The following is a 19,050-nucleotide window of genomic DNA, read 5'->3' on the forward strand; positions in this document are numbered from 1 at the left end:
GTGGGGAATCCTTAAAATTCACTCTTTGTGACCGACAACACCTCTCTTCCGATGCCTGCCTCTGTCTTTCCACATTCACACCTTGCCTGAGATTGATCAATGATGCTACACCAATTAGTAGTAAAAATGTGTGTATGTGTGTGTGTATTTGAGTGAGTGAGCCTATGTCCAGTCTTCCTAATCTGCACGCCATGTGCTGTAGCTCACACCTGCCATCTCCTCTCTGCTCTGCATCTTTTCTTGCTGTCACTTTATTTCTCCACAGGATACTAAACACTCCTCCTCTATCTTCTCTGCATGCTCTGCTGTCTAACCGAACAACTCTCTCTTTCTATCTCCCCATCTACTGTACCGATCTATCGCTTGCTCTGCTGTCATTATAGAATCAGATCTTCAATCTGTCTCCCCCTATCCCAAAGACTTTGACAGATCCTGACACATGATCCTTCATAATCTCCTTTGCACCTCTCTCCCCTCCACTTCTCGTTTCATCTTATCCTCTCAGTGACACCGAAACTTCCCCCTTGTCCCTGGCAGCTTCTGTTGCATCATTTACCACCTTTGTGTCTCCCACTGCTCGGTCTAGCCTTGTGCATATGTGTGTCTGAGTGTGATTCTGAAAATGTTTATGTGTGAACATTTCTGAGTGTCCTGCTGACTGTTCCCGTGCAAGAGAGTGTGTGTGTGGGTGTGCGAACTGTCAGCCTCCGTTAGCTTCGCACAACTCTGCCTCTGGTCGTCCTCAGGACTCTCAGTTTGTAAATGTCTTGCAGTCATGCGAATGCGAGCGGGCTCTCAGTGGGAGGACAAAGAGCCAGATGGGATTTTCACAAATCTCTCTATTTAGTATGAGTCAAACATGTGTCTCGGACAGTGCGACACATCACTGAGTGGCAGGACAAGGACAATACAGGGTGAAGCATTTCTGCCTCACTGCCCAGCGGCTCTCTTATTTTTCTCTCTGCTGTGTCTTTCAAACCTCTGCTCTCCACTGCACTCATCACTACACTAGCAGCCACAAAGGTAATGCTTCCAAAAAGTCTCTCCAACAATAAATGTAATTTGTCACTGCCTTCCAACAAACACTTGTACTTTAAGGTTAAAGCTACAGATGGTCAGGGTTACAGGAAAACCAACAAGAAGCCAGTGCTGCCTGTTCCTGGGATGCAAATTACTGGTGTCAAAGTTAGACACTTTGTACGCCAAACCACCCACCCGACCTCCTCCCGAAGAGGTTTTGTGGCATCATGCTACTTTCGCCTTTCCTTCTGAGAGAGGAAAATCGTTATCTGCATGACAAGAGGTTTTGTCAGTCAAGTTGCTTTAAGGTTTTGAACAATGCTGTTGTTTTTTCCAGTGTGGACCGTTTCAATGGCTCTATTGATATCAGTGACAGCTGCTCCACCGCCCACACTTGCTAAATTTGAAATCGATTAAAAAATGACTTAAAAAGATAATATGAAAGGTAATCTTCTTGGGTGATGATCCTAAATAAAAAGGCCAAACAACATGACTAAGAGTGTGCAGCTGTTCTCCTGACTCTGTGAGGCAATACTTCCTGTGTGTTTTGAGCTAATGCAAATGTCAGCAGACTAACATGATCATAATAACAATGCTAATATGCAGATATAATGATTACCACCTGCCTTAGTTTATTGTGTTAGCATGCTAATAATTTCTAATCACCACTAAACACAGAAGACAGCAGAGGGTGAGTGCTATTAGTTTTGATGAACTACACATGAAATGTCAGGCGACCGTCAAAATGATTAGAATTCATCCTGAGGGGATCATTACTGTCTGAACCAAATTTCATGGCAATCCATCCAGTAGTTGTTGAAACACTTTACTTAAAACCACAAGTGTGAATCTCATGGTGGCCCTAGAGGAAAAGTCAGGGATCATCATAGTCAGTATGATTCATCCTCTTGGGACCATGAGTGTCTGTACAAAGTTTCATCTCAGTCCATCCAATAGCTGTTCAGATATTTCAGTCTGGACCAAAGTGGTGGACTGACATTGCAGATAAATGTAGACTACAATGCAAAATCTATTAGGTCCTGAAACAGTGAGTAGCTTAACTTGTTACAATTCAACATTTGTTAACACAATAACAATATAAGCCATACTCTAAGATATTATGATATACTTATGTACAGAGTAACATACCGACACTATGTTGATGTCACCAAAATAGTGCACATTCGGTGGAGCTGACATTAGTTTAGTGGCACTTTTCAATTACCAAAGCAAGGCAAGCAGGGCGATTACAACAGCAGTAACTAATGGAGGATTCCATATACTAAACCAAACAGTGGCTAAAATAATGAGCTTAACTGGATAAAACCACCATAAAAATGGAGAATGTATCTTATTAATTTCTTTTTAAGGAGTGGTCATAGTTTGAAGGCTTTGTGTATATTTGTGTGTTTTTTCTCTGTTAGTTTACTGCTTTGTGTTGGTGTCAGCTGAAAAGGTCAGCCACTGTGTTCTGTAATGAGGAGGGAAAAATAATCACAGGCTGGTCTTTCTCATTCGCCCACCCAGCATGGCAAATTAGTGAATAAGGGCCTTACTTCCTGTAAAAGGCTTAGTTCTGATGTCAGGAGAGAAGGCACAGTGGCGGCTGTAACTTCCTAAATTGTGTCTCTGTTATTCCACCTATTCCCCAGTCTCATCTGAAGGTTCACCCACAAGCTGTGTGTCAGACAGCAAAATGAGCCACCCACAAACCCCTCCCCTCACCCCATCTGGCTACCCAAACAACAGCCAATTCAGGGATGGCACAGAGGGTGCGCCAGCTACACAATGAGTCATTATTTGGAAAAATCCTATTAGCAGATAGGTCTGCATACAGGTCCACCTGCAGCAATGAAACAACACAAATGAGTATATAACGCGTATTTTAACAAATCATTTCGTCGGCTCCGCTGTAGAAATCAGCCTTATTCAGTTTTGTTACTCTTTCAAGGCTAGAAATTGAAAAATTGAAAAATTAACCACCTTGTCAGTATTTCTTCTCTTCTTTCAAATAAAACAAGCAATAAACACTGAAAATTACATTGTGAATGGGCAAACAATTATATATATTTGCATGTACAAGGGGAATAGGAACATCTGCATCCATTCATGTGGCTCTACATTTGGTCACTACTGCTGAGGGAATCTCTGGGAAAGATTTGTGCACGCATGCAACACCAATATATATCTAAGGCTTATGACCTCCCTGCTGTTACTATCTCTTGTCTGTCTGTCTGTCTGTCTAGTCTGAATCAACATATTTGTGTGCGCATGTGTTTGTGCGTGTGTGTGCATGCACGCACAGGAGTTTGCATAGGAGAGCATAATGTGTTATATTAGCTTCATTAAACATATAAGAAAGTTTCCCCAGGTCCCATATACAGAAGCTGAGCTGTGTTTCACTTAACTGGCTGTGCACACATCAGCTATAATGAGGGAGCCAGAGTAATGGAGAATAATCTAATCATCACTCCTGAGAGAAGTGGATACACAAACACCAATCCATACAACACGCACACATGCACACGCACATGCAGGCCTGAGAACACAGGTTTTTGAAATACACAAACGGACATTGAAAATTTTTGTGAATGCGCAGACACACACACACATCAGAGAGAGCTGGACCGCTCTCCCAGTTGTTGAATAATGCATTAAGAGGCTTGTTGCCACAAGGAAATGATAAGCCGTACTTCTCATGGTATAGAGGAGGTTTAATTATCCAGTCTCTGTGTAATCACATGGAAACAGCTTCCCACTCGTCTTTTATTAAGCCTTTTATAGCTTTTATAGCTGAGGGGGCACTCTTTTATGAATTATTGAACAATCTTACAGTGCATATGTACATCTTACAGGCTCACAGGAGCCAACTTTCTTAAAGGCAGTGAGGAGACTAAACAAATGACCTCCACCGGGCTATCTGCTTTCTTTCATGTGAGGAATAGGAGCCAGGAAGGAAGCTGTTGTGTCATAGGCTGTTTTAGGTCAAACACAGGCGAATGCCTTAAAATAGATTATTTTCCTCTTTGTTTTGCCTCTCTGGTGCTGCACAGATGGGATTCCATTTTGTACAAGAGCGATGTGTGGAAGTAAATGATGCTCTGGCTGCTATGCTTACATTATGCTGCTGAGACATTGAGCCACCAAGCAGCCATTTCTCCCCAACCAATATCCAGTGTTCATGCCAGTGAGCTCTGTTAAATCTGTTGCGGAGCTTTGGGGAAAAGCAAACATCTGCAGAATAAATGAGATTTTTAGACATATAGGACAGACAGTATTATCTGTGCATTTCTGAAAGTCTATTTTCTATGCAGTATGTGCTCCTTTGTACAAGCACCGTTACATCACAAATAGCGAGGTAACAGTTCTTGTACCAGTCCTCTGTTGCATAACCAGTTTCTCTCTGGTGCTATCTACCAGACGCTCAGGTGAGACCAGCCAACATCATGTACAGGATAAGACAATTATATTCCTATTACCAGAGAGATTTGACAGCTACAGATGTAGCTCTGCTGCTGGTGCACTAATGCTGCCTCTTGCTTCTCTGATGACAACAGATTATCTGCCTGATCTGGCTTTTCCCCCACCCAAGTCAGGACAGCTTCATCACACCACTCTTTCTCTCATATAGTTAGAGAGACTGCTTTGAAAATACTTTGCTTTTTTGAGCTACCAGTTAATTCACACTGGACGATATTAAATTACAGCAAAGCTCCCCTCAAGGGAAATAATGTTTTCTCAACTAAGCTACTCAAAAAAAGTTCAAATTACTTCATGAAAATATTTCACTCTGATGTAATTTAACACAGAAGTGAACTGTACTATTAATTAGAACTTATGTTAAAACATAAAATAAGTAATGCTGTACTTGAGATAATGAGCCAGAGATGTCTCTATAATGTCTATAAAAAGTCTTGTTATATCTTAGTGTGCAGAAATAAAATAAATGGAATAAAACTAATTAGACTTTTATTTCATTATATCTTTTTATTAGGCATGTGACTGGAGCCTTTAACAGTTCATCTAGAAGCCGATGATCAGACAGCCTTTACTGAATTTCACTTTGCTTAAGATTGTCAGCTTTTTTGTAGTATGAAAGTTGTTATGTGTCTTCATATATATCATCATATATCTTCATCATGTGACAGAAAAATCTTGAAAGCTGATCACAAATAACATAAAAGACAAAATACTAACAGCTAAAAATACTGAAAGCAATCTTTCACTCATAGCCCAAAATATGCATTCCACCAGCACATTATGCCTGAGAATGACAAAAATAATCCACTAAAAACACAAGCTGAATGTGGAATTGGCTGAACTGACCCCAAGCTACTGCAAAACGCGGTTAGAGTGGAAACTCTCAAAATAGATTGTGACAAAAATAAGGCGTGTTTTCTTTTCCTAAGCTGCCTAGATTGCCCAGTGGCTGGAATTTATTCCTTTTGAAAAATCCAAATTCAGTGACAGATTATGGGCAAAGCATTTCAGCAATGGTGGAAGTGTGTTTTGGCCCTCAGATGCGTTCTTTGTCTTACCACGTTCATTCTGCCCCAACCTGCCCAATTCTGAGCCGTCCCTTCTTGCCTGAGTGACTTATTTTGGAAGCAAAAACACATCTGAAAGTTATTTAAATGCAGTGAAAACATTCCTCCCCACGGCCTCTGGTCGGTTTGTGTGGACGTCTTTATACCTGGATGCCTTCCGTGCCGGGCTGCTGCAGCAGTTTGACGGTGCGTGTGTGTGCTGTCTTCTGGCCGCGGCCATCGTGCCAGGTCAGGTTGCTGCCTCCGGCCCGACGCGGCAGCTGGTAGCTCAGCTCCTCAGCAGACACCGTGTGCTCCAGGGAGGCACGGCAAAAGCTGAAGCTGGACGCCGCTGAGAGGATAGAGATAGAGGAAAGGGAAGAGGAGGAGGAGGAGAAACAGAAAGAGACAAGCAGAACGAACACTGATAAGCACTTTGTATTGCCTTTGTTTAAAAGGTTTCATACGCATTGTCTATTAACTGAGCAACAGGAACACCAAAAAATAAAAATAAAAAAACAGACAACCCCCTCCCTCCTCCGAAATAAATAATTGATAATCCTCTAAGAGCTTAACAGGCTACGTTCACTCCAGATTACATGCTTTGTGTACTGACTCTCATACAGCTACAAACAGATGGCTGTTTTGGTGATGGTGGTGGGCAGCAGTGCTACTCCACTGTGATCTCCAATTATGCTGAGTGCATATTCACAGAAGCAGCGCATGATTTTTGGAATTGTGTCTCTCTTGCTAGATTAGTCCTAGATTATTTAAATCCTACATCATGAATATTTGATTCTTTCTCTTCCCTCTCTATCCTTCCCTCCTTTCCTCTCAGGACTGAGAGTTAGCTATGAGACAGCTAAGCAGGACAAGTTGTCAATGCAAGGTCAGAGTGCAGATCTGTGACAGCCACAGGGCATCTTCTGTAGTTCACGTCAAGTTAAAGAGGCCACTGTGTGGGTCAGCTGTGGTTTATTATGAAGGGGACAAATACAGCCATTGTGCCCCTTACCTGGGCACTAATTTATCTGCAGTGTGAATGATAAAAGAGGATCGGACTGCACATAAGCCAGACCCAGCAGAGGAGGCAGTGGAAGGGAACATCATAGCAAAGTATGACTGTGGTGGAGGAGGGATGTAAGAAAACATCATTACTCATGGTACATCATTGCGGCCGACAGAATTAAATTTAACATCAAACCAAAACTGAACCTAGAATGAATAAGTTACAGTTGCAGGCAGAGGGTCTCTCTTTGAGTCTTTATAGTCCACAAACACTCTGTAAGATGCAGCATCATACACCATTAATATAATCTGAATATGCCAGCATTGGTTCAAAAGTATGCTCGGGTAGAAATCATTGCTTATACTAACAAGCTGCGAGGTTGCAGTGCGCGTAAAAATGTCTCCAATTTCCTACCTGAACTACATTTCTCTCTCAAATCCCCTGTTTCACGTGTGCATGTAAACCCAGTCATTGAGATGGAAATAGAATTTTTGATGAAAGAGCTAAAAGTAGAACGAGGCATAATGAATGTTGCATCCATTACTTTTAAATCTGAAAAAAGTCTCTTTACAACAGAACAATGTCAGAAAATTCTTTGAGAAAAGCCTTGTTTAATCTCCAACAAATGACTTCTTAATTTCTTTTCCTCCGTCCTCCTTGGTGACAAAAAGAGACAGATTCATTTGAACGTTGTACTAAAGTTATGTAAGGTCTTTTCCAGTGTGTTCATCAATTCGTCTCTTTGTTATGTTGCTTCCTTTAGGTGATTTTTGGCCCTTTAATCAGGCCCTGTCTGCCCATGCTTCTTACTGAAAAGGAGAGGTGAGTAGGTGTGAAGATATGGTATAAGATATATGCTGTTAAAAAAAATAGCTGTTCAAATAATCAAAACCATGTCTGTCCTTCCACCAGGCAGGGACTCACATCTCCATTAGAACAGGGCTACCTGCCCGAAGGTCTTTAACTGATGACGCACTTCTCTCAAACTGAAGACATTCAATAGCAGCTCCATCTTTAGTGCTTATTACTATTGCAACGACTGTTGGTAGCCAGCAATTTATCATCGTGGATTATCAGGCTGTTCACTTGACATTTACCACGTATTGTCTGAAACTGGATTGAAGTCTGTCTGTCAATAGCAGTGGAGGCTATTCACACATGGCGCTGAATCATCCTTGAACATGACTGCAGCCCGCCTGGAGGCAGCTGGGCACGCTTCTACTTGACCCCAGAGATGGTCCATCTCCAGCTTGATTCGGTGCATTTAAACAGGTGATGGAAACACAAATCAATGCAGCATGGTTTGACTGAGTAGTCAAAATTGCCAATGGAAAAGCCCTACAAGGCAGACTATTCGTGTTTTAGAAGAGCACAACAGACCACTGACGCCAGCTTGTGTGAAAAACACCTGGTTGCCTTTGAGAGGAGTGGGAGGGGGTAAAAAAAACATTTTTTCTCAACCCAGGCGTCTGTTCAAGTGAGCAGTGCTGAATACAGAGTTCACACAGCCATGATGGAGGAATGAAAAAGAGGGTGGAGATGAAACAAAGGCCTGTCAGGAATCAGTGATGTGTAACCTTTTCTGCCTTTCTCCCATCGTATACCGCCTTCTTACCCTGCCTTCCCGCTTCCCCTGTTTCTATATGTTGCTGCTTCTGTATCTTCTTATGCAGCAGGATCTGTCTTGTTTCCCTTAATCTCTTCCTCCCTCTCTGTCTCTTTCTCGCTCTCTCTCTGTCTCTTTCTGGTTGTCAGGTCTTCGGGGTCGTCGGGACAAACCAAGCCCAGCCCTGATGTAATTACTGCCAGTCAGACTGAGGGGGAGGAGACAGGAGGAAGGAACGTGGGAAGCTAAGCGCCTTGCAACCCTAAAGACCTGCCAATCTCACAGAGAGACACAAGAGAAAGTGCAAAAGTGAGAGCAAGACAGACAAGGAGAACGAGAGAGGTGCTGTAAATTAGCTCTAGAGCCATGCAAACTGACAATAAACTGATCAAACTGTAGCGAGGCAAAAGAGCTCCGGGAGCAGGCAGGGAGACACGTTAATAGACCACGAAACAGCTTAATTTCACAAGCTGTTAAAGACTGAGCTTTCCAATTATTAGACAGAGACCACCCTACACTTTATAGACATTTATGTGAAGATGAAGAAATGCAGAATCATGACTTCCAAGTTCCACTGATATCTCAATCTTTGCCACCTTGCCACCTCCGGCAGCCATAAAACGAAGACAAAGCGCTCATTTCGCAAGCTTCAATGGACTCGGTCGGCTTAACCTCCTGGCACTGGATACGGCTGAGAATTTAGAATCAGCTAAAAGCGATTAAATATCCACACCTCCCTGCTGACGTCCCTTTTGAAATGACATTGAAACAAATGCATATGCTGGTTGCTTTTAGAGTCATAAAGCTCCAAGAAAATGCAATATGCTCTAAATGACACCGAATGGGAGGATTTAGCTGCATTAAAGCTCAATGTCTTTAAATGCACCTTTGCGTTCTGAAATGATTACTATCCTTACCGCTTAGTAGGAGGGGTTATCTGTCACCTTTCCATGCCTGTCTCAACATGCATTTGATCAGCCTGCACAACAGCCAAATCTCCTCCATCTTATTTGTCTCTGGTGTTGTATTATCTCTCGCCGTCCTTGCCGGCGACTTTTATCACCTCCAGTCAAGGGAGGGGAGAGAGAAGACGGGGGATGATGGAGGGTGGGTGGAGGGAGGCAGGGTGAAAAGCGAAAAAGCATGAGTCTTCTGAGTTACAGTCAGTGAACAAAAAAGAAATAAGAAGATATGTAGTGCGATTTTAACAGCTCAGGAATCTGTAACTTCAGCCTCATACAGAGGTAAAAAAAAGAGGTGGAGGGAAAGAGCGGGAACTGTTGGTGGTAGAGGTGCCAAAATCAAGGGCAAAGTGTCGGACAGGTGTTTATGTGTGTGTCAGTGTGTGTGTGCTGAGGGTAGGTAGGTCAATACGACTCAGACCAGTGAAGTGTAACCTCATATCACCTCCTCTTGACTGAGCAGCATATCTGCTGTGCTGAGTGGCTGCTAAATCTCAGAGGTATTCCCTTTTGAAAAGGTAATTAAGCTGTTAGGTACGGCACCCTGGAAGGTCGTTCCAAGCCAAATCCCCCAGTAGATTAACATGGCATCACTGGACATTACTCATTTGACTCTAAAAGCGAGCATCTAAATTACTCCGTGTGGACTATTTTGCTGTGTAGGCTTTTTGTAGAAGTTTGATTTTTGCATAACCTTGGCATCAACTTCAGGGCGCTCGCGTGTGTGCTCGCCTCTCACATGAAGGATGAGGCAAGTGGTCTGGCTAATCCACTTTATTTCAGGCGTCACAGAGAGGGTGCCATGGTGCATTTCAGCAGCATGATATTGGCATCAACTCCCTCCCCGCCGAGCACCTCTCATTCAACTCAAAGATAAAATTTCTATTTACAGTCCAAGTTTTATATGAAAGAGGAGAGAGAGAAAAAAAAAAATCACACTCATCCTCATTCCTCTGTAATCTGCAAAGGGGTGAAACTTCATCATGCAGTGATTTCATGCCTGTGTAACACATTAAACCTGAAGTCCTAAATATAGCATCAAACAGACCAATGCTGCCAACTCCCACTATGTCAAGTGCATCTACCAATGATCCAGATTTGCTGGTCCTATAGTTCGGGTGTAAAGCGAAGGGCTATTTACAACTCTTCCACTCCATCAGACCCGGTCTTAACCCCAGGAATGAGCCATGAAATTACTCCATTTTGAAAGAGCAGGGGGGGGAGAAGAATTCAGGTTGAAGCTTTAAAAATAAATATAAAACCCAGAACCCCAGGGGCTTTTCCCATGATGCATTGCAGTCTATTACCCGCTCTGACATGAGACACTGTCGCAGAGGCTGGGGCTGAGGTTTACCTCTCACAAACTATCAGCGTCACGGGAACACGCAGATAGGGGAATGGGAGTAAACAATGGACATCCACAATGCAGACTGATGGAAGATAACAACACACCAACTCTCATCAGGACACAAACGAGGGAACTGCCAACTAAATCTGCGCGTATGATTGTGTGTTAGCCGTTGTCGGCACGCTTATGCATACGTGAATGTGACTCACGATGCCAGCATGAGGACTCGCGTATCCACACATCTGTATAATCCCTGTCCGCCTTCGTCTATGCCAGTGGATCAGAGTAAAGCTGCAGAGGGTCTGTATATGCAGCCATGTGGATGGAGGCTGAATGCTGGATTTAAAATGCAGGGCAATTATGGCTTACAATGCAAAGTGTAGCTCGGAATGCAGGTGGAGTTTCTGTTCAGAGTCTGCGAGCAACTGTAGAGGTTCATCTGCACCCTGGAAGCACAGAGCAGAGAACCGCAAAGGCTGGCATGAGAAATACCACTTTGACCTTGGCTTCCTCTCTTCGGGAAGTGGTATGAAGAAAAGAAAAAGGCTGGAAGGTCTAACATTGAGGACAGGATGACTTTTATTCTCTAACTCTCCTCTCTGGCCCCTGTTGCACTTCCACAGAGACAGACAGAACTATTGATTATCCATCACTGTGTCAGAGAACATACAATTACAGATCACTTAAGCTAAAGCACACACACACACAGACAGGCAGGCACACAAACACAGTCCACCTAACTCCTCCACCCGAGGCCACTGGCTGTCATGTCCACTCCTGCTCAAAGGAACTCACTACATGTTTCACACAAGAGGAGGAAGAGGAAGGATGACACAGACGACGAGATCGGATACAAGGGTCTGGCATGGAATGAAGCCTGGGTTAAATGTAGGAACGGAGAGGCGGAAAATGGCCAAGATGACAAGTCACAGAGGAGAGAATAGACGGAAAATTAGGCCTCAGAGCAGAACATTAATATTAATTGCTTCAGGAAATGAAGGAGGAGAAAAAAATGATGAGTAGATGAGATCATGTGATTGTCTGTTGTTGTCTCTCCTTCACAGCAAGCCCTCGTATGATGACAAGGAGGACAGATTAGATCTCAGGGACAATCGATAATTCGGTGAATGTCAGAGTGGAAGGGAGGCGGAGGAGGGTGGAGAAGGAGAAGAGGGACGAGGTCGAGTAATAGGATGCGAGGTGTGATCAGGCTTGATCAAAGTGGGAGAATGGAAAGATCACTGAGTGCCTTAACATGTGCACCAGTTGTCTCGTGTTTGTAGTGTGATAGTTGTCCAGGGTGTTCTTGATTCTCCACTCAAGCTACATTGTAGTCAGTAGATAAAACCAAAAAAAGATTCTAAATGATGTAACAATGTAATGAAATTAAATGGAACATCTGACTTTACATTGTCCCTTTCACTTCCCATTACAGATGATGAAGCTAATGGGTAAAAGCCACAGAGTTCAGGTTGCCATAAACCAAACTGTGTTCATGCTTAAGTGTTGAGCTAACTCAGCGCTTGCTAACAAGTTTGTCATATCAACTTAAAAAGGTCAACAATGGGTTCACAGCTTGTTTCTGCTGCCCCCAAGTGGCCAAAAAAGCATGTCATTAAATATTCAAGACGAAATATATATGCGACATGTCCGACTTCAAACCAGAAATCATGTAGGGTAACCAAAACTCCTGCATCGTTCATAATAAGAAGCCTCTACATTTTTGGTAGTATTTGATATTTCCAAACTGCTGCACTCATGTGTTGTAATTTAGACCTTTTGACCCTGTGCTCCATCCACATACGGAAGAGCAACACAAGCTCAGCTGCACTTGCATAATGAATCTGTAGTATAATCAACACAGTGGATCTACCAACTTCCAGAGATCGTCAAGGGCACATACTATCTGTATACATTTGCATTATCTTGTTCATGAGATGCTGAATTATTATTTAACAAGTCAGCATAACTGGTGAGAAAATCAGGAAGATGAATGTGTTAGCATGCACAGCTCATGAGAACCTTTGACAAATGCTTCCAAATTAGGCTGGTAGGACCTCCCAAATGGATTGAGGCGTCAGATGAGATAGAGCACAAAATAGGAAAATTACATTAAAAGGTCAGCACAACTTTATGCATGTTAAAACAGTTTTAAATCCCACTGGCATTAGCATCCACAAGCAAGCATTACACAGGTTAGGCTAAATTGTATCCGGTTTGATTGGTTGAGTGCCATGAAAGGACAAATGCAAGAAATTAACCAATCAAACTCAACATCTGTTCCAAGTTTCACTCTTTGATTTGCAGATTCACAATTGAAGACGTCATGTGTCAGTAAAACTGAGAGAATGTCAGCATTATGCTCATGCGTGTATGTTGAATTACAGTCATTAGAGCTGTCACATAAAAATAACACATTATTCCTCAGCTTTCAAATCTCAATACACGCTGTGATCTAAAATGTCTTCACAGTTGGTCTGTCATGAGGACCGTCCTCCTCTGTATTCTCCTGGAAAGACTCCAGAATGATGGGGGGAATGAAATGAACAGAAGCGCACAACTTCTCGGCTTAGACAAGATTGGCTTTTTAAATATTCAGTGTTTGTTTACAGCTGTTCCCCTGAGTGGCAAAATGATCTGTCTGAGTGGATTAACGGATGTTTGGGTACAAAATATTAAAGCTCTGAAATACTCCATTTCCATCTTCCATCCACTGCCCTGATAAAGGCACACACTGAATTAACAGCAGGAAATAAGTAATTTAGCAGGTTATCACAAAATGTCTGCATGCGTTTCAAAAGCAAAATCTAATCTTTTGATTTCAAGTGCAATTTAAGGTGATCATTTGAAACCAAGTGCTCTAAGCCAGATGGCCTGCTAATGAACTCTAAAGTGATTCAGGCAATCAAACAGGTTTTTGCCATTATCTTTTTTTCTGAACTCGAATTAAAGACGCAGTTTACACAAGCAGAACACGTCATGCTAGTTCCTTGAGCTCACAACAGAAATACCTTCAGTGATAGCCTGCAAGGCCGTCCGGCAGGGATCCACCACACTCTGTCTGCTGATCATGGATATAAATCTTAGCGTACGAGCAGATCGCCGCCATCTGCAGGGGTTAAACTTGCCGTAGTGCACCGAATGGAGACTGTGCACAACTTCGCACACAATCCAACTACCGTAATGAGAATGGACTACAGTTCATTGCGATTGTCACATGTGGTCTGTAAATCGATGTGGTGCTCTCACGCTGTGGCCTGGTGAGAGGATGGGATGTGGAGGGTTTCAGCACTCAATACTTTATTGAGTGTCCTTAAACCATGACGATCGCACAAGTAACCTGCTTTGCTTGCGCATGTGTATCATTGCTCATAGACCTCTGTGACATATTAGAGAAGAAATGTCTGAGCAATGTAGCGTGTCAAAAATAACAACCAGTCGATAGCACAAAAAGTACATGCACACTCACACTTGCACAAACAAACACAAAGGTTATTGAGCACCGAGGGGTTTGCAAACAATGAAGTGAATAAATGACCGTTGTGAGAGTTAGTTGATAATCTGCTCTACACCATCCTTGCATGCACACAAAGAGACCAGGATGAGGGGATAAAAGAAAATAAAGAGCGATGAAAAAGAGGAGGAAATAGGCTTATAGAATGGGCGGAGAGCTGGTGGAAAAAAAAGATAAAAGTTAATGCTCCACAGAAGCTGAGAGGTAAACAGAGAGAGAGAGAGAGAGAAGAGCACAGGGGACAGAGAAGGGAAATGTGCCAATGAATTGGAAGCTGAGATAGACAGGGAGGGAGCGAAAATTGCAAACAGGGAGTAAGTTTGTAGATTCGTATGCAGCATGAATGATTAGAAACAGCAACTCGATGGCGGCGGCTGCGCTGCTGGAGGTATTGGTGGTGGTGGTGGTGGTGGTGGTGCTTCTGTCAGCCAAATGAAAAATTTCTCAGCAGTTTGAAGTTTCGAAAGTTTGTTGTGCTCCCATGTGATGTGATCCAGGAGGCTGCCTCTAATCCTTCCCGGAGGGGAGGGAGAGAAGAAAAAGAAAGAAGAAAGGTGGGTAGAAGATGCAAAGGTTGTGGCGGGGGGCCACACAGAAAGGCTTAGGCAATACCACTGAGACAGCTGAGAGGAGCATTGCAACACCGACTTAAAACAACTCTGCTCCATTTCCTTATTTCAACAAGCAACAGAAGATGTAAACCCGAAACTTTGCCAGCACTCTTCTTCCTTTTAAAGTGTGCACTTTGAAAGAGATGCAACAAAACTAAGGTTTTCTCAGCAGCAGCAGCAGCAGCAGCAGCAGCAGCAGCAGCAGCAGCAGCAGCAGCAGCAGCAGCAGCAGCAGGTGTCTTCGGTGGGAGAGGGAATGGTATGTGTGCGCAATACAGTCAGACATGTTTGGTACGAGCCCTTCAGGAGCTCCCTTGTTTTCAGTCTAACAGCGAGACAAATTAGCTCACACCTGGGGGCACTCGCCCATTCTCCCTGTGTCTGTATCCACTCCCTGCAGCCCTCACTGTCTCTGTGGGTCTCCGCGGGTCTCTGCAGCATGCTGTGCTGATTGGGGGTCTGTCTCTCCCAGCTTAATTGCCATGTTATCAGCTCCACTCCTGCACTGCCACTTCGCTCGGGCCTTTCAGTCAGATGGACATGCCAATTACCCCTCCTCTGCACACACATTTGTTCTTGCTCACTCACATGGTTTCCTGAGGCTGTGCTGTCAGGTAACATAGCAGACAGCAGCTGGTACAAAGTGGGCAGTTTGGGATGAAACAGGAAGCAAATCAAAGCTCTTTGTAGCCCTTATGCACACATGCAGACAAAAACACACATGAATACACATAAAGTCCCACCAGGAGCTTCTTGTCCAGGCCGAAAGATCCCAAAGGAAGCTTTCTAATCCTCTTTCCCTCTTAATCCTTTACTTTAAACACTTTCACACTGTCTTCATATCTCCTCTTATTCTTACGCCTTCTCTACTGATTTCCTCATGGTTTTCTCTACCTTTACTTCCCTTTAAAGGCACAGTTCAACATTTTGGGAAATACCGTTAATCCCTTTCTTTCTTTGAGGGGAATTATGAGAAAATTGACACCACTCTTATGTCTGCGCACTAAATGTGAATTTAGAGCCAGCAGGTGAAGATAATGTGCTAATTAGTGAGCTTTAGAGATACTTGCCCTGCAAATTTGTGGGATTATTTTTTAAATCTTTGGACAGAGCCAGGCGATCGCTTTCCCTCTGTTTCCAGTCTTAATGCAAAGCTAAACTAACCATCCCCTGGCTGGAGCTTTATATTTTTCCTTCAGACATGAGAGTGGTATGAAAGTGAACAAAGAGTATTCCCAAAATGTTGAAATATTCCTTTAATACTCATGTGAACAGACACTACTTTGGTTCAAGAAAAACTAAAGTTTCTTTAACTCCCTCTGGCAGAATCAGCAAAATACCTGCCAGTTAAAATTGTTTTGGTACTATATTAAAAATTATAATAAAAGCCTGATTGACTAATTGGAAAAAAAAAACTGTCACAGATAAATTTATTATGGAAATTATTTATTATTCAATTCAATGCACACAAATAACATTCATATTGTTCTACATATCGAGCCAGCGTCAAATGTTTTCTGTTTCTCTGTGAATTTCATCACCTAACACTTATTAGTGTGACTGAAACACCCACAGCTACAACAGTAAATCTCTTGGAAAACACTCGTTACAGTAATAGTCAACGTAATTAGGTGATTTAGAAATGGCTTCCTTTACCCATTTGCTGTGGCAAATACATCACGGCGGCCATCAATGTCAGGTTTTCAAACACTATTAGCTCCCTATTGATAACTCCCCTAATGTTGACTTCTAATGACGCCAGATGTTCCATAGACAACACAGTGAAGTAGAGGCTGCTCTGGGCTCTTCTTACAGACCAATCAATTAATCAACCTCAGTGTGTGTGCGTCCATGTCAACCTGTGCGTGCACTTGCTTGTTAATGCTGACATTGCCACTTCTCATGGCGAGTGCCGCGGCAATTTCAGCAGTTCTGTTCCAACACGGCGGTGCCAAACCAGCTCTCATTCCTACTTTCTCTTCCACTCCACTGAACCATGTCCTTATTATCACCCAGCTACTCAGATGTCACAGACAATTGCACACATGTACGGACTGTCTCACACACACACACACACACACACACACACACACACACACACACACACACACACACACACACACACACACACACACACACACACACACTTAAACACACTCCAATTATCCCACAGACACATCATGTTAACAATGAGACATTAATAGCACATGCGTGAGCAACCCCGTCTTTCTCTTTCTATGTCTCACACACACACACACACACACACACACACACACACACACACACACACACACACACACACACACACACACACACACACACACGTCTGTGCCATTACATCTGCTCATATTAATGCACTGGCTGATTGTGGGCCATTTTCACTTTCGATGAGAGAAGACAAGAGAGAAGGGCTTTATTATCCAACCCTTAATTATTTCACTTTCAGCCAAATTAGGTGAACCTCAAGCCCATCCTTCCTGATATCCTGCTGTACAGTAACTGCACTTTGCTGTCACCAATTACGGAGGCCTCTAAACCAGTTCAAAAAGTTTCGAAAGATCTGTCTCATCTCTGCGGATCCGTTTTGAAAAGCTTTTCATTCCATTCATTCCCGACGTCGAGATTCTTGCATACTCAATACGTGAGCTGTGTCAGTTTTTATTCCCAGCTAGCTGAAAATCTTTCTCTGTGTCACAGTTAGTGACTCAGCCCGCAAGTGCCGCTGTGCGTGCGCATGTACACAGAGTGCACAGACTGCATGTATGTATGTAGCTTGAGTTATGTGTGCAAAAGTATGTGCGTGTGTTTGCTCCTGCCAAGGCCCAAAGCCTGCAGAGCACCAGTGACCTGATATGTAGGGCGAGACCAAAACGCTGGGATGACAGTTTAGAGCCCGCCCCCACTAACTCTGACTGACAGGCCTGTAACCTCGGCTGCCTCCCGCGACAATAGTTTGGACTTGCTACCACTTTAACGTCTGTCATTCCAAGCTCAATGTAACAACTATTTCTGAGGCAAAGTTCTATAAAAGCATCTTTACAGGACTGGAGGACAAGATAAAACTACATGAAGTGGAATGAGAAGAAATAGCTGCTTTTAGGGCAATATATTGAGATGCTGACAGGCTGTTTATTTCTGTGCCCCAGGTGCATGTACAGAGTCAAAATGTACATGGATATACATGTATCACTACAAGCTTTTCAGGTCTTTCAGTCCTACAGCCTTTGTGACCAATGCAGAACTTAAGCAATCACATCCCGCTGCCTCCATCTCCCACTTATATGGGACAAATCCCTCCTAATCTACGGATAAGGTACCGCAGCCACATGTCTCAGTGGATTTCAACAAAATCAGGTCAAAAGGGTGCAGACACTAAAAAGAGCATTATTGTACACAAAGAGCACACAGAGTCACAGTCTATCTTCCCAACACTTGATAAAGGAAGTTAAAGGCCAAATTTAAGGATTAAAGCATCCACAAATCCAAAGAAAAGAAAAGGGGAAAACAATGATATCAAGAAGAATTCTAGCTTAAGTTACGGGTCTGGAGATCCAAGCTAGGAAATATGTAAAATATGATCAGTAGATGTTGTATAAGAGACTGACTGGCATCTTAGCCCCAAAATCTTTCTTAGAATGAATCATTTAATAGGAAGTCAGGAGGGGGGAGCATGAGGTAGTGGGTTACATTTAGGCTAAAAGCGATCTCTTCTGCTCAGCCTCCAGGACATTTTCGGGGCTGTGACATCAAGAAAATCAGAGTCAGTTCTCATTTGTGGCTGAAAGGCAGAGAATCAGATTGTATGTGCATGCAAACAGGAACCCGCGTGTCACATTAAACTACTCATAAATATCCAAATAGTCTCAGCATGATCTAAATCTCTGCGATATATATTTGCCATGGCATGAGACATTTCATGATAGCGCCATATGGCTGCTACATGCATAGCTCAGTCAGAGCTTCCCCTGGGCTCAGTGAGTTTGGGAGGGAGAAAGGGAAAAGTCTGTGAAGTGAAAATCTCACATTTTTAATGAGCATGCAAAGGATTGTGGGACTAGGGAGCTTTTTTTTTTAATGTAAATCCATAGAGATATACTATACAAGAGAGAGCTGAGAGAGAGTAACGTCGCAGAAAAAATAAGAGCATGAGATGGACGTGAGAATGAAGTGCAGCTGAGAGGAAACCAGAAAAATAGACAACAAATGCAGGAAATGTGTGAAAAAAGCAGCAGTTTCGGGAGAATGTTAATTCCAGAGGTTAAAGAGAGAGTTGAGCTACATTTTAACAACTCTCTCTCTCCCCGACTCAGCTGTGGAGCTGACACACTGACACTTGGCTGCCTATTGACATGGTAAATTGAGGGCCCATTTGAGCAGCACTGTGACAGCCAGCCTCCATAGACCCTGTCAGAGCTGTATATTCACAGGACACTATTACAACACACATCAGGAGA

At 43.1% G+C, this 19,050-nt stretch overlaps 1 protein-coding gene across 1 annotated transcript in view; it reads right to left on the reverse strand.

The window, feature by feature from the left end:
- samd10b (sterile alpha motif domain containing 10b) overlaps positions 1-19,050 on the reverse strand; it is a 47,245-nt gene that overhangs the window by 21,326 nt on the left and 6,869 nt on the right. The window contains exon 2 of the mRNA XM_070968499.1: positions 5,714-5,898. Within this exon, the coding sequence (XP_070824600.1) occupies positions 5,714-5,898 (185 nt within the window). The remainder of the gene's footprint in view (positions 1-5,713; positions 5,899-19,050) is intronic.

The sequence above is a fragment of the Chaetodon trifascialis genome, chromosome 8 (genome assembly GCF_039877785.1).
Source record: "Chaetodon trifascialis isolate fChaTrf1 chromosome 8, fChaTrf1.hap1, whole genome shotgun sequence".
NCBI lineage: Eukaryota > Metazoa > Chordata > Actinopteri > Chaetodontiformes > Chaetodontidae > Chaetodon > Chaetodon trifascialis.